A 21,628-nucleotide genomic window follows, 5' to 3' on the forward strand; every position below is an offset into this window, starting at 1 on the left:
AAAACAATACTTAAGATAGTGATTTCTCTCTTTTATATTTAAATGTGAATAATTTGCCCAACCTCTTAGAGCCACAGTTCTCAACCTGTGGATCATGACCCCTTTGAGGGTCAAACGACCCTTTCACAGGGGTTGCCTGTGTCATAGCAGTAGCAAAATTACAGTTATGAAGTATCAGTGAAAATAATGTTATGGTTGGGAGGTCACCACAACATGAGGAACTGTATTAAAGGATGGAGGCATTAGGAAGGTTGAGACCCACTGTCTTAGAATATTTATTGAAACATTCTGTTTGTTTGCTTGTCCAACTGTGATTCCACCTTACCTAGCAGTATCTGGAAGCTTTGCTCTTGTGCTTAATTCCTCAGGGAGCGCTCAGTGTCAGCGATAGAACCATACCGCAGCCCCCTATCCTTCAGCTCTCTGTGGAGAAGCTGAGCAGGGACGGAGCTTTCCTCATGGACGCAGGCTTTGTAAGTAGCTTGAACCTGACCCTCCTCTGTCTTTTGCCGTACCTGATTAGCATTCATATTTTCTCCTTAACATTTTTATTTCTGAACGAATGATAGACCTACTTCAACTGAATCAGTTTGTATTTGTGCTAACCTACCATCTCTCTTCACAGCCTACTTCATTCAGTGAACTTTCTCATCTTGTTTATCTTTGTGACACATGCAGTGGTAGAAGTGACTGGAGAGACTCACTGCTGGGTATTTCCAAGTAATTTTCTTTTCCTTCTCCCCCAGGTAATGATTCTTTGGGTTGGAAAAAACTGTGGGCAGAATTTCCTCAGTCACGTTCTAGGAGTTCAGAACTATGCGTCAGTTCCACAGACGATGGTAAGATGTCCCTCACTACAGCAGCTACATAGGACACATAAAGTAGGTTTCAAAGGCAACAAGGACAGGAATTTCCTATTGTGAAATAAAAGCATCATCTCAGGAACTTCTCTAAAAGTAAAATGTCTCTACAGTTATGCTTCTCTTCCAATTGATCACCCTCATTTCGTATTTGATTGGTGGGAAGGGAAGGGAAAAAAGAGGAGCTGAAACCAAGGACTCAAGAGAAAGTAAATGTCTAGAAAAGAACAATGGTAGCATATGTACAAATATGCCTGACACAATTGATGATGTATGGATTGTAGTAAGAGCCCCCAATAAAAAAAGGACACATGTCAGGATTGAGCTAATGTAAGCACTAGCTTTCATGCCTTGACTTGTACTGCTGGACCGACAAGCTAGTCTTAAGAGGGTGAGAAAGGATCATATTTGTAATAATATGTCTCAACCTTATTGTCTCAACTAATGAAAGACATAATAAAATGAGAAGCGCTCGGCAGCTGCTCTTCCTATTGGTGGTTGTTAGGTGCCATTGAGTCTGATGCTCAAAAGAACAACCCACCGCACCACCCTGCACCCTGCTCACCATTGTCCCCGTGCCCGAGCCCATTGTGGCAGCCACGGTGTCAGTCCAGCTCGTTGAGGGCCTTCCTCTTTTTCACCGCCCCTCCACTTTACCAAGCAAGATGTCCTTCTCTAGGGACTGCTCTCTCCTGACAATATGTCCAAAGTATGTAAGACGAAGTCTTGCCATCCTTGCCTGTAAGGAGCACTCTGGTCTTAGTTCTTCCAACTCAGGTTGGTTTGTCCTTTTATCAGTCCAAGGTATGTTCACTTCTTCTCCAGCACCACAATTCAAATGCATCTATTCCTTTACGGTCTTCCTTAGTCCATGTCCAACTTTCACATGCATCTGATGCAATAGAGAACACCATGGCTCAGGTCAGGCGCTCCTTACTCCTCAAAGTAACATCTTTTGCTCTCTGGACTACTGCTTCCATGAGCATTGATTGTGGTTCCAAGTAAGAAAAAAATTCTTGACAACTTCAACCCTTTCTCTGTTAGTCAAGTTGTGAGGATTTTGCTCTTCCTTACATTGAGTATAATCCATACTAAAGGTTACAATCCGTGATCTTCATCCGAAAGTCCTTCAAGTCCTCAATTTCAGCAAGCACGGTGTGTCATCTGCATACCACAGGTTGTTAATAAGCCTTCCTCCATCCCTGATGCTGCACTCTTCTTCCTAGAATCCAGCTTCTCTGATTTGTTCAGCATACAGATTGAACAAGTATGGTGAGAGGATACAACTATTATGTACACCTTTCCTGATTTTAAGCCATTCCCTTGTTCTGTTTGCATAACTGCCTCTTGATCCATGTACAAGTTCCTCACGAGCACAATGGATTGTTCTGAAATTCTCATTCTGAAGGTTATCCACAGTTTATTGTGGTCCACGCAGTTGAATGCCTTTGCATAGTCAGTGAAACACAAGTAAATCTCTGGTATGAGCCAAGATCCTTGTGGTACAGATCTTTGCTTTGAACCAAGATCCATCTGACATCAGCAATGATAGCCCTTGCTGCGCATCCTCCGCTGAATCCAGCCTGAACTTCTGGCAGTTCCCTGTCAATGTATTGCTGCAACCACTGTTGGCTGATATTAAGCAAAACTGTACTTGCACGCAGTATCGATGATGCTGTCCTGTAGTTTGCACATTCTGTTGGGTCGCCTTTCTTTGGAATGGGCATAAATATGGATCTCTTCTAGTCAGTTTTCCACATTTCCTGGCCTAGACGAGTGAGTGCTTCCAGTGCTGCTTCAGCTTTCTGAAACATCTCAATTGGAATTCCATCAATTCCTGGAACCTTTTGGGGTGCTAATGCATTCAATGCAGCCTGACCTTCCTTCAGCACCATTGGTTCTTCCTTATATGCTAGCTCCTGAAAAGGTGTTGACTAGTTCTTTTTGGCACAGTGACTGTGTATTTTTTCTATCTTGATGCTTTCTATATCATTTACTATTTTGCCTATAGAATCTTTCTAAATTGCGAATCAAGGCTTGAATTTCTTGAATTCTCTCAGTTTCAGATAAGCTGAGCATGTTCTTCCTGTGGGTTTCTAGTTCTACAGCCGTGCACGTTTTATTATGTGTGGCTGTGTCTTCTCAAACTACCCTTTGAAATTTTCTGTTCAGCATCTTTTTTTTTTTAACAATTTATTGGGGCTCATACAATTCTTATCACAGTTCATACATATACATACATCAATTTTATAAAGCACATCCATACATTCCCTGCCCCAATCATTCTCAAAGCATTTGCTCTCCACTTAAGCCCTTTGTATCAGGTCCTCTTTTTTCCCCCTCCCTCCCCGCTCCCCCCTCCCTCATGTGCCCTTGGTAATTTATACATCGTTATTTTGTCATATCTTGCTTTATCCGGAGTCTCCCTTCCCCCCCTTCTCTGCTGTCCCTCTCCCAGGGAAGAGGTCACATGTGGATCCTTGTAATCAGTTCCCCCTTTCCAACCCACTCACCCTCCACTCTCCCAGCATCGCCCCTCACACCCTTGGTCCTGAAGGTATCATCCACCCTGGATTCCCTGTACCTCCTCTGTTCAGCATCTTAACTTCATCCTTTCTTCCTCTTGCTTTTGCTACTCTATGATTAATAGCAAGTTTCAGCCTCTTTGGACATCCACTTTGATCTTCTCTTTTGTTCTTTTGCTTTTTTTTTGAAAAATTGTTGTATTGGTACTTCATCCACATATCATACAATTCAGTAGTTCACCCATATAAAGAATAGTTGTATAATCTTTACCACAATCAATTTTTGACATTACTTTTATTCTGTACTCATTGTTATTAATGTAAGTTTTTAAAAAATACACACAACAAAACATTCACCAATTCAACAACTTCATATAATTCAGTGCTATTGATTATACTCTTCATGTTGTACAACCACTATTGTTATCCCTTGCCTAATTGTTCCACCGCCATTAACATGACCTTTGGCTTTCTTCATGAATGATGTTCTTGATGTCCTTCCACAGCGCATCGGGTCTTCTGTCATTAGTGTTCAATGCAGCACATCTGTTCTTGAGAATGTTCTCGAAATTCAGGGGGGATAGTCTCAAGGTCCTGTTTTGGCTCCTGTGGACTTGTTTTAATTTTCTTCAGTTTCATCTTGAACTTACATATGAGTGATTTATAGTCTGTTCCACAGTTGGCCCCTGGCCAGGTTTTAAGTGCTGCTATTGAGCTTCTTCATGCCTTCCCACAGATGTAGTCAATTTGATTTCTGTGTATTCCATATGGGGAAGTCTATGTCTAGTTGCCTTTTGTCTTGTTGGAAAAGGTATTTGCTATGTTGTTGGTCTTGCAAAATTCTATCATGCGATCTCCAACTTCATTTCTCTCACCAAGTCCTTAGTTTCAACTACTGTTCCTTCCGCTTTGCTTCCAGCGTTTGCATTCCAATCCCCAATAACTATCATTGCATCTTGATTGTATGTTTGATTAATTTCCAACCGAAGTCATTGGTAGAATTCTTTAATTTCTTCACCATTAGCTTTGGTGTTTGGTCCATAAATTTGAACCATTGTTGTATTGATTGGATTTCCTTGAAGGCAGATAGCTATAATCCAATCACAGATAGTATTGCACGTCATGACTGACTTGCCAGTATCCTTTGTGAATGCCACACCTTTCCTCTTGATTGTGTTATTCCTGGCATACGAAATTATACGCTTGTCTATTCAAAGTGCCCATTACCAGTCCATTTCTGCTCACTAATAGCCAGGACATCAATCTTCATGCACTTGACTACTCCCAATCATCCTAAATTCATACTTAACACATTCTAAACTCTAATCATTAGAAGATTTTTGCAGCTATTTCTCCTTATTTTGAGTCAAGCTCCATCAGCACATGAAAATTCTGAAGGCTCCATTTCCACAGGCTTTACCCGACTCATGTCACCATGGTCGACTTCCCTCCCAGAAACCAGCTGTTCTTCAGTCACCTTTCCAGTGCCCGCAGACCTGAGGGGTCCATCCTCTGACAGTATCTCTGACAATGTTCTGCTTCCTTTATTTAGCCTTTCAGAATTTGACAATGCTTAGAAGCTAGGCTTAAGGTTTTCAGCAGCTTCTTCCTCCAAAGTGGGGAGCAGAGTCCTTCTTCAGTGTCTGTTCTTAGTCTGGAAGCTCCGCTGAAGCCCGTTCACATACATTGGCTGACCCTGCTGGCCTTGGAAATCCCAGTGGCACAGCTCCCAGCACCACAGCCACACACAAGCCAGCACGGCACAAACTGACCAGCACGTAAGTTCAACTGGAACGTAGCCATGCCCCTCTCTTTAGTTATTTTCTGTGGCTACTTTAATAGCAGCACTGAATAATTGGATTAGGAGCTAAATGACCTACAAGTCTAATTTACTATGTGGTCTTTTCAGAAGGATATTAATTATACGCCCAGTTTATTGCAGCATTATTCACAATAGCCAAAAGGTGGAAACAACTCAAGTGTCTGGAACAGATGAGTGGATAAACAAAATGTGGTCTATTCATACAATGGAATGTCATTCAGTGATAGCAATTAATGAAATTCTGATACATGCTCCAATGTAGATGAATCCTGAAAACATTGTACTGAGTGAAATAAGTCAAACATAAAAATAAAAAAGAAATATTACTATGTAATGCTACTTACACAAAATATCTCATTCAGGCAAATGCATAGACAAAAGTGTATTCCTGGTCACCAGGAGTTGGAAGTCCTCTGGGCCTGGACAAGCAGGGAACCTAGAGGTTGGCACAGTGGAGGATAAGGCTGGTGATCTGTCCCCATTAATATTACAGCCAAGAAATCACCATGGAGCAGTTCTGCTCCTCCACGTTTGATTGCTCTGAGTGAGCATTGATTCAGTAGCACCTAATGAGACAACAGCCACCTGGGGCCGGAGGGAAAAGAGAAAGGGGAAGTATTGCTTGGTAGGCACTTGCTTTCTCTTTGGGAGTTGAAAAGCTTTGGGGAATGAGTAGTGCTAATGGCTGGACAAGGTAGTGATTTCATGTCACTGAGTTACTACATTTACTACAATAAAATATTTTAAAATCCTAGAAGTTGAAACAAATGAAACAATAAAAACATTCCTATGCATCTTTTTTTTTTTTTTTTCAGAAAAGATGTTTGCCTGCTGTTCTAGATCAGTGGTTCTCAACCTAATGCCGTGACCCTATAAATACAGTCTCTCATGTTGTGGTGACACCCCCTCTCCCCAACTATAAAATTATTTTTGTTGCTACTTCATAACTGTCATTTTGCTACTGTTATGAAGCAGGTGACCCCTCTGAAAGAGTCATTCGACCCCCAAAGGGGTTGAGACCCACAGGTTGAGAACCGCTATTCTGGATCCTTGTGGTAAACGTAGTTTCCAGCCAAGTAGCATATAGTATTCATCACCTAGGAAATGGTTAGACATTTTGTCTCTTCTCCTCACCTCCTAAACCAGTCTGAATCTCAGTAGATTACCAGGTGATTTTTGTATGCCATCTAACTTTGTTTTTTCCTTGTTTTCTTTAAATCATTGTATTGGGGGCTTATACAACTCTTCTCACAATCCACACATACATCCATTGTGTCAAGCACATTTGTTCCCATCATCATTCTGAAGACATTTGCTTTCTACTTGAGCCCTTGGTATCAGCTCATTTTCCCCTCCCTCCCTGGCCCCACATGAACCCTTAATAATGTATAAATTATTATTATTTTGTCATGTCTTATACTGTCCGACATCTCCCTTCACTCACTTTTCTGTTGTCATCCCCAAGGGAGGAGGTTATATGTAGATCATTGTAATCGGTTCCCCCTTTCTACCCCACCTTCCCTCCATCCTCCTGGTATCGCCACTCACCACTGGTTCTGAAGGGATCATCTGTCTTGGATTCCCTGTGTTCCCAGTTCCTATCTGTATCAGTGTACATCCTCTGGTCTAGCCGGATGTGTAAGGTAGAATTGGGATCATGATAGTGGGGGTGAAGAAGCATTAAAGAACTAGAGGAAAATTGTATGTTTCATTGTTGCTGCACTGCATCCTGACTGGCTCGTCTCCAGTTAACTTTTGAGCAGTACTTTGCCTGATAAAAGAAGCCCTTAGACCACTGGCTGCTTTGTTGAATGAAGATGTGGCAGTCTGCTCTGTGAAGGAGATTTAGAGCTTTGGAAATCCTCTGGGACAGCTCTACTCTGTCCTGTAGTAAGGTTAATGTCAGTTGGATTTGACTGGACAGCAGTAGGTTTGGGTAATGATTTATTAGGCACATGACTAATGTCAATTGGGTATTCCTGTTTTTTATTTAACAGACTGATCTTCCAGAACTTAATACACCAGAATCTGCCAGAACAATAGCTTTCATCTCTTGGCTTAGAGAACAAAGACCATTTTTTCCAATACTATATATAATAAGGTAAGTTGGAATTTTCATTTCCTAGTAGTGAAACAATTTGTTTTACCCTGAAAAAGGACCGATTTTGAATTAAATATATATGAGAATTATTGCTTAAGTAAACTCTTTAAAAATGAAAAAGATGCTTCTAATAGAAAGTACTAAATTTTGCTTTATACACAAGTATTGAATTTCCTCAGCTTTTAATGAACTTGTTGGTAAAATGCTTAACTAATTCTACTTCCACTCTGAACTTTTACCTCCTGTGTAACAAAGTCATCATTATCTCCCAGCTATTCTCAGAGAAACATGAGAAACTAGCAGCTATTTGTGTGTTATATTATGATAGTTACCAGAATGTACCAAAAGTTTCATGACAAGCCTTTTTTAAATTACTAACTTTATCTAATGAATATAAATACTTTTACCTTTTATTCCTAAGGGATGAGAGTCCAATGAAAGCAACTTTCCTGCAGTACATGGTAGAAGACAGAACAGAGTCTGCGTTATCGTATTATGAATTCCTTTTGCATATACAACAACAAGTGAATAAATGAGCAAATGAAGAAATTTGATGGAGCATATGAGAATATGGAACATCTTCCTTTTCTATTAGGCTTTTGAACTAATGTGATGATTAGCCCTTTTCTGGCCTGTGGGACACATATTGTCCACCAACCTTTTCAGCCTCTCAGGTTTTTTGGGAAGCTGCTATCCCAATTGTAGTACATGCTGCCGCCTTGTGGGGGCACTGGTAAAACTGCGTGGATCTGAAGAAACTGGTCTTCCCCCATCAGTCCCATCACCAGAGTCCATGTGGGATGTACATGTCCCACATAATTGTATCAAAATCCCTGTTACCACAAAATAAAAAAGTTTTCCCTTTGATTTCAGCATACTGAAAAAAACACATGGTATCAACGATAATCCAAAGTAGAAAATAATTTGGTCATTCTCACGGTGACTTCAACAAACTGTAGCAAATAAAAGACCACAGCAGAGAATGAAACATGCAACCCCAAATACTGTATTCTTCAACTCAAAATATATCTGCATATTATTAGGTACATTTTTTCTTTTGTTATCAATTATGTTTTCATTGTTATGAATTGAAATAAGATGAGACAGTATTGCAGAGGCAAAGAACTTTTGTTAATAAATGCTTCTGTGTTCACAATATTTGTCATTTTTTTAATTTCCAAATTTTTGGCTGCTACATTTTAAACCTCACAAGACCCAAGTGTTGCAGGGAAGTTATAAATCTATTGAAAATGATCTTTTAAAAAACTTTAGAAAGGAATAAAATGTAGAAAAACTACAATATTTCCCCCATACATATTTTTTTTCTCTTTTCTTAAGGAAGGAAAGGGATCATCGTGTTAACTAAAACTAGAGTGAACTCACTTAAACTTAAGAATATGAATACATTCAAGCTTTAAAATCTGTCAGTATTCTCTATACTTGAAGAACAAAGTGACTACAGTCTGTAGTAAAAACTAAGTGGTTTTCTCATCTGCCTCAAGATTGCTTAGAGATTCTGTTATATTCTGCAGTAAAAAGCATCAGAGCTGTCTTCATAAATATATTGGAACTGGGCAGTGATGGATAGGGAGATGGGAAACTAATGATCTTGATCCATTAAGTGGGTATTATTTGGTACATTTCTGCCCTGTGATGTATAATGAAAGTGTTATTTTGGTGAAATGAGGGTGATTGAAAGAAATTGAAGGTTTCTTAAATGCTGTCTCAAATGCATCAGTACCATTTTTCGAAGGAATTTAATAATCAAATTGAAATTTGATCCTAAGAAATTTTACTTAGATGTAGAAACCTATTAAAGCATTAATGCTGCTATTTGATTTGGTGGCTATTAAAGTCATACAGACATGAAATTATGGAAGAAACTTGATTTCTGAACACGCTCAAGAGGCTGATTTTTTGATTCAGCAAGGAGAATATTATAGTCAAAACTTTTAAGCAAATTTTGTTTACAAATAGGTGAATTATGTATCTGTATATTTAAAATGATGTGATCTAGTGTCTTCGGGAAATTTGGCTCCATTTTCACAGATTCTGTTTGGTATGAACTTCTTAAAGTAAAAGATCTTCATGTATATAACCAGATGAAAAAATTTTTGTTTGTTTTAATGGGTCAGAAAATGTGTTTACAATCTTGGTTTTATATGATTACCAACCAATGAAATGGTAACTTTCTGGTTCATTTCAATCTGAGCAAACGTCAACTGAAGCTTTTGGGGTAGTAAAGAAGGACCTTTGAGAGTATACCACCACCACTGGTGGATCAAGAATAATTGTGTTTTATAAGAATATCATCTCCCTGAAGCAGTGTTAATGTTTGTTTTCAGTGTATACATTGTACATTAAATGACAAGGTTTCTTTTATTAGGAAGCAAGTTTCAAATGGTAACAATTAAATTTCTATTTTCCCCTCTTTTAAAGAAACTAAGTCACTATTATGCACTGATGTTTCTTAAAATAATAAATTATCTTCTCAATGTGAATTTTAAATGTTGGTATTCATAAGTCCTTAACAGTAAAGGATCGTCCAGAGGAAAATGTCATGCTTCTAGGGACAGTAATCTTTCTTGTGCCTCACTACATCCCTTCATGGGTTGACTCTTGTAATTACCATATAAGCTTTGTTAGCATACTTCACAAATTTCCTTTAAGTATTGCATAACATGTGCAATCAAATAATTTTGTAACAACCAGTTCATTAAAAAAGTCCTTACCTTTCCAATAATTTTTCTTCATCTCCAGATTATGAGGGAATGAAAGAACCTTTTTGGGATGTTGATATTAAAGCAATTATTTTTTTCACAATATTGAATGTGGGGTGTTTTTGTTTGATTTTCTTTTGGGGGACAGGGGCAGTGGGGCACTATCTCCTGTCTCATCTTGTATTACTTTTTTGATGTAAAACAACTAATATTTACAATATGCCATATTTTTTTTATTATAGTTGTAAATTATCATGAAAGATCCTTGAATTTTCTACAGATCTACAACTACTAAAGTAACAGGCAAGGGCAATCTTGGTATTTAAATCTGAGCATGACAGTTCTACCATAAAAAGAACTCTATTTTTCTAATTTCTAAGATTTTTAAAGTAACATTTCTGTATGTCTGACATACTAATATCCATCCAAGCAGTACTATTTAGTTTGCATATACTTTCTTTCTTTTTAATTTAATATAATGTATTGAGTCTAATAGACTGTTTGCAATAATTAGGAAAGATTTATTTCTTCTAATCAAAGATGCATAACAGCTATTATCTAGGGGACCACCAAATGTGATTTTAAGATTTTGTTAACTATTACCAATATAATCCTTATATAGAAATTTTAATTTTGTAAAGTAGTGTATAATATTGTAACATTCAATTCTTGTTCTCAAATTCAAATGTATTGATTTTCAGTGTGTTGTGTTCAATCTTGCTTCTCTGAAATGTGAAGAGACAAGATTTGTCCCCCTTTTTACTGTTTGTAATTTTCACTGTTTTCTTCCTGTTAAAGAGTCATTTGTAACCCATGCAAATAATCATTTGATCTGTGCTAACTTATTGATTTGGCTATCAATAAAGTTAATTGAAAGAGATTGCATACAATGACTAGTTGTTTAAAGTGATAACATTAGTTTGCCAACCCCAACTTCATTGTGTATCAAGTTAAGTCAATTGCAGATAGTTCTTTAAATCTCCTAAGTACATGCTTTGGAGGTCATAAACACTCATTCCTCAAGGGTATCAGGTTTTAAATCTAGATTAAAAGTTATTTTTTTCTCATTATTTTAAAGATTTTTATCTTTTGGACTCATCTTACTTATCAGAAGGTCACCAAAGTCAGTCTAATTGTTCATTTGTAGATAGTCTCTGTATATTTTAACATTTTTCTCTTATCCTTAATGTGCTATAGTTATTACTACTCTGTGTTTTATATACTTTTATTCAGGATGTCCTTTAATTAATTCAGAAATGATTCTCTATTTTCAATCCTGGGATCTTCCAGCTGCTTTCCTATACACATATTTCCTCTGCCATTCCTTTAAGGGTAGAGTGGCCCGAGTTTAAGAAGTGGGTCGTGAATTGTGCTGCTAAGAACAGGATGGGCGAGTCTGAAGCCACAGTCAGTCACCCCACCAAAGAAATAGGAACGCTTTCTGCTCCCGCAGAGTGCAGTCTCAGAAGCCACAGGGCAGTTCTGTCCTACAGGGTTGCTATGAGTCAGAATTGACGCAATGGCATTAAGTTTGCTTTTCTGGTTTGCCATTCTATTTTCAACCTCCAGGATTCCTCCTATTAAATATGTTTTCACTACTTTTTAAAAAATTATCTGTCCACTTTAATAATCATTTTATTGGGGCCTCGTACAGCTCTTAACACAATCCTTACATTCATTCTACGTGTCAAGCACATTTTTTGCCATCATCATTCTTAAAACATTTGCTTTAAAAAAAAATTTGCTTTCTACTTGAGCCCTTGGTATCAGCTCATTTTCCCCAGCCCCTCCTCCACCCTCCCTCCCTTGTGAACCCCTGATAATTTATAAATTATTATTTTTTCATGTCCTACACTGACCGGTCTCCCTTCACCCACTCTTCTGTTGTCCATCCCCCAGGAAGGGGGTTATAAGTATATCATTGTGATCAGTTCAGTTCCTCCTTTCTCCCTCCATGTGTCCCTTACCCTCCTGGTATTGTTACTGTTATTATTGGTCCTGAGGTGTTTATCTGTCCTGGATTCCCTGTGTTTCCAGCTCTATCTGTACCAGTGTACATTATCTGGTGTAGCTGGAGTTGGAAGGTAGAATTGGGATCATGATAGTGGGGGGGGGGGCGTTAAAGCATTAAAGAACTAGAGAAAAGTTATATGTTTCATCATTGCTACACTGCACCCTGACTGGCTCGTCTCTTCCCTGTGGTCCTTCTGTAAGCGGATGTCCATTTGCCTACAGATTGACTTTGGGTCTCCATTCTGCACTACCTCTCATTCACATCTATATGATTTTTTTGTTCTTTGATGCCTGATAACTGATCGTACTGAGACCTCGTGATCACATGGGCTGGTGTGCTTCCTCCATGTGGGCTTTGTTGCTTCTCAGCTAGATGACCACTTGTTGATCAAGTCTTTAAGACCCCAGATGCTGTATCTTTTGATAGCTGGGCACCATCAGCTTTCTTCACCACATTTGCTTATGCACCCACTTTGTCTTCAGTAACCCTGTTGGGAAGGTGAGCATCATGGAATGCCAGTTTAATGGAACACAGTGTTCTTGATTGAGGGAGTACTTGAGTAGAGGCCCAGTGTCCTGCTACCTTAATACTAAACCTATAAATATATGCACATACATCTATTTCCCCATTGTCATATATAAATATATTTACATATGTACATGCCTGTATTTAGACCTCTATAAATGCCCTTTGCCTCCTAGTTCTCTCCTCTATTTCCTTTTACTTTCCTCTTGTCCCAATATCATGCTCAGCCTTCTATTTAACAATTTTTATACAATATGTTCCAGACCTTTGGTTACAGTTTTCATAATGTATCAGCATTCTCGTTTTGTTTGTTGTCACCCTTATTCTAGCTTCTCCTTCCTTCCCTTCTTATTTTAAAGACCCAGCTGCTACTTACCCAACTAGGGTATCGAACATTATGAATTATGTTCTTGTCAAGCCAATTGACCAAATTGTCTCAAGATAGGATGGGCCTAAGCCTTTTAACCCAGAAATCCAGGCCCACAAGGTGTTTGGATGTCTAGCAAGTCTCCATAACTGCTCCCCCGATGTGCTTTATTATATGGCTACTGTATCTGTAGCACACAAACATGTATATACATATGTACACAAATACCCATATATACATGTGTTCACATGTGCCCTCTTAAACAGATATGCTTACATATCTAGTTATGTAATAACCACTAGCTTTTTTTGTTATAAATACTCCGTAAAATTTTGTTAAAGCATTTACCAAAATCAGTCCTAGTTTTGCATACTTTAAAAAATAGTTTTGGGGGGAGCAGGGAGGGAGGGGGGAAAAAAGAGGACCTGATGCAAAGGGCTTAAGTGGAGAGCCAATGCTTTGAGAATGATTGGGGCAGGGAATGTATGGATGTGCTTTATACAATTGATGTATGTGTATGTATGGATTGTGATAAGATTTGTATGAGTCCCTAATAAAATGTAAAAAAAGAAAAGAGAAAATAAAAGAAAATGATTAGGGCAAAGAATGTACAGATGTGCTTTATACAATTGATGTATGTATATGTATGGATTGTGATAAGCATTGTATGAGCCCCTAATAAAATGTTTTTTAAAAAAAGTTTTATGAGCACTTCATCCACGTCATACAATTCAATCATATCAAGAAGAGTTGTACAATCATCACATTCAATTCTAGAATGTTTTCTTCTTCCTTGTACTCATTGTTATTCATGTAATTTTTTTCTAATTTTGGCAAAAATATACACAACAAAACATTGTCCAATTCAGTCCCATTGATTATACTCTTCATGTTGTACAACTATTACTGATAACCTTTTCCAAATTATTTCACCTCTTTAGCATAGACTCAATGTCCCCTAAGCAACACCTCTTTCTCCTTCACCCATGGTAACGTTGGTCATTTGGTTCCTTTCTTTTCGTTTGTTTTTTTCCTCATTAGTTTTCTTGATATAGTATTCACATATCATACACTTCCATGGTTATATCACTTTTAAAATGAGTTGTATATACATCATCCTTACTTCTTGTTGTCTTCATTTAGTTTGGGCAGACTTCACTCCTATTAGGTATGATCTTTCCAATCACCAAAAATAACAAGTTTCTACTCTGAAAGGAGCCCTGGTGGCATAGTGGGGTAACCACAGGTCAGCATTTTGAATCCACTAGCCACTTCATTTGGAGAAAGATGGACCTTTTTGCTCCTGTAAATAAAGTCTTGGAAACCCATCCAGGCAGCTCTCCTCTGTCCTATTGGGTGGCTATGAGTTGGAGTCGACGCGATGGCAGTAAGTTACTATCTAGAAAGTCATTCCCTTCCAATTGCTCCCTTCCTGCTAACAATCAAAGAATGTTGATTTCTGTATGTATACTCAGCTTTTTATAAAGGTGCACTATACAGTATTTCTCATTTTGTGATTGACCTGTTTTACTTAGCATAATATCATCTAGATTCATCCATGTCATGAGGTGTTCCTGAACCCCATATTCTTTGTCGGTTCCTATATTCCATTGTTTCTATGTACTACCCTTTCTCCATCTGGTGATGAAGAGGTAGCTTCACCTTTTTGCTGTTGTGAATCATGCTGCGGAGACTATAGATGTGCATTGTCTGTAAGACATGTGCAATTAAGAAAGATAAAGAGACAGGACTGGTGAGGGTGTAGGGGACTCCTGCAGCACTAGACACTCGAGGGCCCAGAACTGTAGTTGAGGCAGGTTTATAGACAATTCTTGTCACCTATCCTGCAGTCTCACACTATCAAGTTCTCACACAAATGGATTGTTGACCATTTCTCTGAAGGCAAACAAGCAAGAATATCTTTAGCCAATGAGAATATGGTCTGGAGGGGAATATAAATGAACCCCTGTAGAATGCTGTGTTTCAACCATTTCCCAAGGAATGGGAGCGAAAGCTTTTAGTTTATCTTAGTTGAAGATCAGACTTTTTGCAGAGTCTGCATTCCTACGGCCTGTTAAATCATGAATTATGTCGATAGTCCTGTCTTAATTGAGAAAGGAAATGAGTTACAGACAGTCCTATAAATGTACTTGGTTACTCAGAAGCCTGGAAATTCCAAACAACAGAGCATATCTGAAAACAATCTGCTCCCACAGATGTCTATTTATGTCCCTATTGCATCTCTAGGAGTGGAATTGCTGGATCATAGTTTTCTAGCTTTTTTTTTTTAATTCATTGCCATTGAGTTACTTTTGCCTCAGAGTGACTCCACAGCACATGTTAGACCTGTCCTTGTAGGTTTCTGGGAATGTAACTCTATAGAGGATTAGATAGCCTTATCTTTCTCCATTGGGGTAGCTGGCAGTTTCGAATTGCTGACCTTGCAATTAGTAGCCCAAAAACTATCCACTAGCCACAAGAGCTACTAAAAAAAATAGAAGGGTGTCATCCTGCCGTTGCAGTGGTAAGAGAAAATATATATATGGTTCAATGTCACAAAGGCGGCGGCAAGGCTTTCACCTTATGTGTGCTGTCGGGCCCGCGGGCCTCTTCCACCCTGGTCCAGGGCAGTGCTAACCCTGGCATGCAACACACCTGCTCGAGCTTTCTGAGGACCTGTCACATTGCTTTCCATAGTGACTGTGCCTTTCCATAATCCCACCAACTGGGTCCCTTCAGAAACTCGCCAGCACTTGTTGTTTTATGGGTTGTTTTTTTTTTTTTTATAAATGCAGTTTCAGTCTGTGTTTGTTTAAGTAGATTTGTTTAGATGTTCTTCCTGTATTGGTGTTAGTTTGAGTGAGAACAGTAGTGTGTTTCTAGAAAGGTGTCTTTCTCACAGGATTTTAAACTTTTTGAGGTACAAGAATACAATTTCCAAGCATCTCTTTAGTTTTAGTGTATTGTGTCCATCTATTAATTAGCGGAAAGGTAGCTCCTGAGAGTGGTTTCAGTCCTGAGTTTGAAGGTTATGTCAGGGTCATCGTCTTGGGGCTCCTCTAGTCTCAGACAATCCAGTAAGTCTGGCATTTTTAAGAATTTGATTGAGTCTTGTTCTACATTCCCCTCCCATTCTAACAGGGGCCTCTTCTGTTGCTGAGCAGTAGTGGGAGTTAAGCAACATGGAATTCGGACCTCAGGCCAGAAGAAGCCATGGTTAGGGTAGGCTAGTAGTACTATAGATTAATTTCTCCTTTGGATCTTTGCTTTCTCTTTCTTCTCCTCCAACAATAGTCTCTTAGACAGCTGCTCACCAGTTTCAGGACCCCAGACACTACTCATCAAACTAGGGTGTAGAACATAAACTACACATTCTACACCAATTGAGTGAGTTGACCCATATCTGTAAGCCTCCCAACCCCGAAAATCAATCCTGTGAGCTGTTCGATTATGGCTAAGTATCAAAGTACTTGTTTGGAAACTATAAAATAGTTACTTTGGGATGGAATTCTTAATCTCATTTTCATTTGGCAAAAGGTTAAGTGTTATATGTGTGCATGGTTATTGGAATTTGGTATGCCACCCTTCCAGCCCCCTGGTGGGTCTGCTCATCGCTAGGTCCACAGTGTCCTGTCAAACTGAAGTCCAAGGCGAGGTGGCTGCATGACTGCTACTCCTTCAGGGGAAAGGAAGGTTGCCGGCAGCCCTCTCTCCTGTGGCACACTTGTAGTGCCTACTACCCACAGCCAACTAGCAGGCACCCGATCTCAGCTTCATCCTGCTTCGTTTCTCATCATTTGATTGGCTGTTTCTCTTGTTTTTTAGTCCAACCACTGTTCATGTTTAAAGAGCTGGGGTGGCCCAGTGGGCTAAGGGTTGGGCTGTGGTCTAAGCCCACCAGTCTCTCCTCGGAACCATAAAGATGGACAGTCTTGGAAACTCTCTGGAGCAGTTCTACCTGCTCCTATAGGGTCACCATGAGTCAACGGCAGTGTTTATTTTTAATTTTTCCCTTTTTATATTTCTGTTACAGTTAAATGTTATTTACTGTGTGCAGCAGAAAGGGGAACAAATGTACTACTGCCTAACCTTAATCCCTGGAGCCTCAGGGTTGTGGGTTATGCATTGGGCTACTAACCTCAAGGTCAGCAGTTTGAAACCACCAGTCACTGTGGGAGGAAGCGGTGGCTTTCTGTTCCAGCAAAAGTTCAGTCTTGGAAACCCACAGGGGCAGATTTGTTCTGTCTATAGGGTCGCTCTGAGTCAGGATCGACTTGATAGTAGTGAACTTGTCTGATTTTTTACCTTCATCCCAGAGACTGAATGTTAGGTTTATTTCACTTATTTTTAAAAATATTTGTTTGTGTCTCCAGTAAACATTTACACAGTAAATTGGGTTCCTAGTTGACAATTTCTATACAAATTATTCAGTGACATTGGTTAAGTGTTTCAAAGTATGTCAACATTCTCTTCTTGTCTTCTGGCTACTCCATTTTCCATATTCTGGTGTCCAGACCTCCTTGTATTCTCATCCCTGCTTTGTATTCTCATCCCTGCGTTTTTACATGATGATCTTTTGACTTCAGAGAGATGGGTTTTTGGTGGACCTGTATTTACAGGTAGTATCCTTTTATTCTGTGTGCCACTTTGTCATTTCACTAGAAATGCATAATTTGGGGTCAAAGTTTAAAGAACATCTCAGAGTAACATTCTCCCTTTCTATCAGGGATCATCTATGGTAATCTAGGTCAGAATAGTTGGATAAGTCGTGGCCAGGCACCATCTAGTTCTTCTGGTCTCAAAGTAGGTCAGGTTATGGTTTGGGTAAACAATTAGCCTTGTAAATCTTTTTTCCTCTGAGATTTTTCTTTCTTTCTTACTCTTGTTCCTGGCAAATATTGGAGACCAATAGTTATATTTTAGATGGCCAATCACAATTTTTAAGACCTCAGATACTATTTATGTCACTAAGATGCAGAACATGAACTTGTGAACTACTGTATACCAATTGACACTGTTAGCTCAGAGGACTAAGGTCCTAGGCCTGAAAACCTACAAAACTAATCTTCCAAGGTGTTTGATTATTTATGAAGTGTATCTGTAGTTGTATCTTCTGTGAATATATGTACCTGCACACACATCTGTACTTACAGGTACATATATTGCTTTTGTGCACACATATGTATACACCTGTACCTACCCATAAGGAGCCCTCGTGGCACTTTTGGGTTAGTGTTGGACTGCTAACTGCAAGGTTAGTAGTTCAAACCCACCAGCTGCTCTACAGAAAAAAAGATACTTCTCTCCAATACACTTGCAAAACCTACGTAGAGACACTAGGAGTCAGAGTTGACTCTGTGGCCATGGGTTTGGTTTGGCTTTGGTACCTGGGATGTTCAGTCCCACAGAGGAATGCCAGGTCTGACTTTTCAGCATGGGGTTGTCATCCACAGGGGAACCAGCAAGCTCCACCCCCATGTGATTTGTAAGGGGCCAAGGACAAGCTGTGCTCCGGTGCATGCGTCCACACACAAAGCAGAAAAGAGTTAAGCCAAAGTTGATTTAAGCATATGGTTATTTAAAAAAAAGATGAAGCCGGTCCCCCTAGCAAGGTAAAAGAGGAGGACTTTGTCTACGCCAGGAAACACTTCTAGGGTTTTTTTTGTTGTTGTCGTTGCTATTTTATCATTTATGAGCTTTTGTGGGAAGAACTTACAGTGAGTCATTTAGGAAAACAATACATTATTAATTTTTTTACTAAACATATTTTTAAAATAATTTTATTAGGGGCTCATACAACTCATCACAATCCACACATACATCACACGTCTAGGTTTTTTTAAGGGTACTTTCAAAGGGCTCTGCTGGTCGACTGCTAAGTGAACTGCAAGGTCAGCAGTTCGAAACCACCAGCTGCTCCAAGGGAAGAAGATGAGACGTTTTATTTTTGTAAGAAGTATATCTTGGAAACTCACAGGGACAGTCTTCCTTGTTCTGTAGGGTCACTAGGAGTCGGCGCAGAAAGGATGACTGTGAGTTGGATCTTGGGTTTCAACAGGGAGAGGGACTGATGCTTCACTGATGGTCAGGATACTTTCTAACAAGTTACTAAATTCTGATTCATCTTAGCTGACAATTCTTCATCAGAATGCTTGCAATCTTCTCATGAGCTGTAAATCTGGGTGAGACCATTTAGGATGTCCGCTCAGCCTGAGACATATGTTAGCTCGTTGTTCATGTTCTTACCTTGTAGAATTCTCCGTCTTTAATAAGCAAAATATTCTCAAGAGCAGAGGGTATGATGTCTTAACTAATGCTCTCAATTTGACCTCTCTGGGTTCTAATATCCACGGCAATGACTAGACAGGCACTCGTAGACAAGATTCATGATGAAAGGGTTTATTAAGGAAGTTATCAAGTTGTCATGCCAGTGAGAGATGCTCAGGGTTGAGTTGTTTACCAGGACATGTGACCAAGTTCTGTCAAGTCTGCTAAAAAATGCCCAAAGGGCTTACCACTCATAAGCCTCAACCAGAAGGCATTCAGCTTAAGTTCTGTAGGTCAGCCAGTCCAACTTCCCCAATTAAGTGCCCAGAGGTACCCTACTATGCAAGCTAGCCTCCAGTATAAAAACACTCACCTTTACTTACTCTGTGGGTTCAGAAGTTCATCACTCTTTCCCATGCTCTGATTCCTGTTTCTGCTACTGCTAATCTGAGGGAACAGCTGTCTTCTGGATCCAAGAGGTCTCTGCACAGGGATCTCAGGTCCAGAGGATGCTCCATTCCCAGCTCTTGCAGGTAATGAGGCCGCTGCTCCTGCTTCTCAGAGGGTTTTCATACACAGGATACCATGCCAGGAAATCTTATTCATTACAAATCCTATCAATATCTTCCCCCATTCTCTTACCAGATCTATGCAGGGAAAGATCATTTGGTGGGAATTAGAGACTTTGGCTACAAGAGCCATATTAAATAATCCACTGCCCCTGCAGACAGTCCATTCTCTTGGCAGGCAAAACCCCTATTCTGTCCCTGTCAGTACCTACTCATATGTCTCTACACCAATGTACATATATGCATAACGATACACTGTTTTCTTAGTCTTTGTTGAAGTTGCCAATTATCTATGTCAAAATTCTTGAATACAAAGCATCTTTTTCTCTTGAGTGCTTCTGAGCAACATGATTGACTTTAATCAATCTGTGCTGACAACACTCACATTAATATTATCCAAAATAATAAGTACTCATGATCTAAAACAGGTGGGGAAACTGCGACTGGAAAGCCAGGTGTACATTGGGCTCTTTTGGCACATACATGTGGCTCTGAAGTAAAAGTGAAAAAAAAAAAAGGATATTCAGATAATGGTGATTTTTTTCTTTTTTTTAATGGTGATTTCATAGTTGGTAAAAGGCTCTCGAATAATTGTTAAATGGTTGTGGGGGACAGGATTGGCACTTCTGTCTCAAAAGTTTGCTGACTCCTAATTGAGAACATAGGTTGCCAAAGGTATTTGACCTACCACCCCATTCCAGTTTTGTCTGTGGGTTTAACTCAGCGCCCCTTTGTGCTATAGCCACAGCTCAGGAGAAAGTGGAGCTGTGAGCTTTTGCAGCCCTGCTCTATCTGTCCAGTGCAGCCCCTCCCAGGGGCAGCCTCACTCACACTGGGAAACACTGAGCTCAAGGGTGACACTCCCTCTTCCCCTCCCTGATAGCCACCAATGAATAGGTGGGCGACACACTTCATGGTCGGCAACTTGAAACACCAGCTGCTGTGCAGGAGAAAGATGAGATTTTCTATTCCTGTAAAGAATTACAGCCTCAGATGCCCATAGGGGCAGTTCTACTCAGCCCTATAGGGTTGCTATGGGTTGGAATCGACTTGATGGCAATGAGTTTGTTTTTTTATTTATTTTACTTTTTTAGCTCTTTGTGTGCATAGGATCATGAAATATTTATCCTTTATGTGGTTGACTTATTTCACTTAGCATTACATCTAGGGCCCATCTGTGAGATGTGCTGTGGGATCATTATTGTTGGTTTTTTTAAAATCATTTTATTGGAGGATCGTACAACTCATCACAATCCATCCATCGTGTCAAGCACATTTGTGTATTTTTTGCCATCATCATGCTCAAAACATTTTCTTTCTAGTTGAACCTTTGGTATCAGCTCATTTTCCCCCTTTATGATTGTTCTTTATCCCACTGCATGGACGACATCTGTTGATGAAAATACTTAGGTGGTTTCCTTTTACTAAAAAGCCTTGGTAGCAGAAAGTGTTCTGCTTTGGGCTGCTAACCAAAAGGTCAACAGTTTAAACACACAAACTGCTACACAGGACAAAGACAAGGCTTTCTGCTCCCATAAAGATTTACAGACAGGGAAACTCACAGGGCGGCTCTACTCTCTCCATAGAATTTGATGGCATTGAAATTTTGTTTTTATTGTCACTTAAAAAAAATCATTTTATTGAGGCTCGTACAATTCTTATCACAATCCATACATACATCCATTGTGTCAAGAACATATGTACATTTGTTGCCATCATCATTCTCAAAACATCTGCCTTCTACTTGAGCCCTTAATATCTGCTGCTCATTTTCCCCCTCCCTCCCCATTCCCCACTCCCACCTACCTCATGAACCCTTCATCATTTATAAATCATTTTTTCATATATTATACTGTCC

General features: G+C 39.4%; 1 protein-coding gene and 1 pseudogene across 2 annotated transcripts in view; one reads left to right on the forward strand and one right to left on the reverse strand.

Moving 5' to 3' along the window:
• SEC24A (SEC24 homolog A, COPII component) overlaps positions 1-10,920 on the forward strand; it is a 94,302-nt gene extending 83,382 nt beyond the window's left edge. The window contains exons 19-22 of one of the 2 annotated variants that reach the window (XM_075541568.1): positions 369-473; positions 747-839; positions 7,205-7,308; positions 7,730-10,920. In XM_075541568.1, coding sequence (XP_075397683.1) covers positions 369-473; positions 747-839; positions 7,205-7,308; positions 7,730-7,844 — 417 coding nt within the window. In that variant the 3' untranslated portion in view covers positions 7,845-10,920. The remainder of the gene's footprint in view (positions 1-368; positions 474-746; positions 840-7,204; positions 7,309-7,729) is intronic. The other variant, XM_075541567.1, reaches the window with a different exon arrangement.
• A 4,548-nt stretch (positions 10,921-15,468) lies between these two features.
• Positions 15,469-15,587, reverse strand: LOC142441676 (U6atac minor spliceosomal RNA; annotated as a pseudogene).
• Positions 15,588-21,628: the final 6,041 nt, after the last annotated feature.

Source organism: Tenrec ecaudatus, chromosome 2 (assembly GCF_050624435.1).
Source record: "Tenrec ecaudatus isolate mTenEca1 chromosome 2, mTenEca1.hap1, whole genome shotgun sequence".
Taxonomy (NCBI): Eukaryota; Metazoa; Chordata; class Mammalia; order Afrosoricida; family Tenrecidae; genus Tenrec; species Tenrec ecaudatus.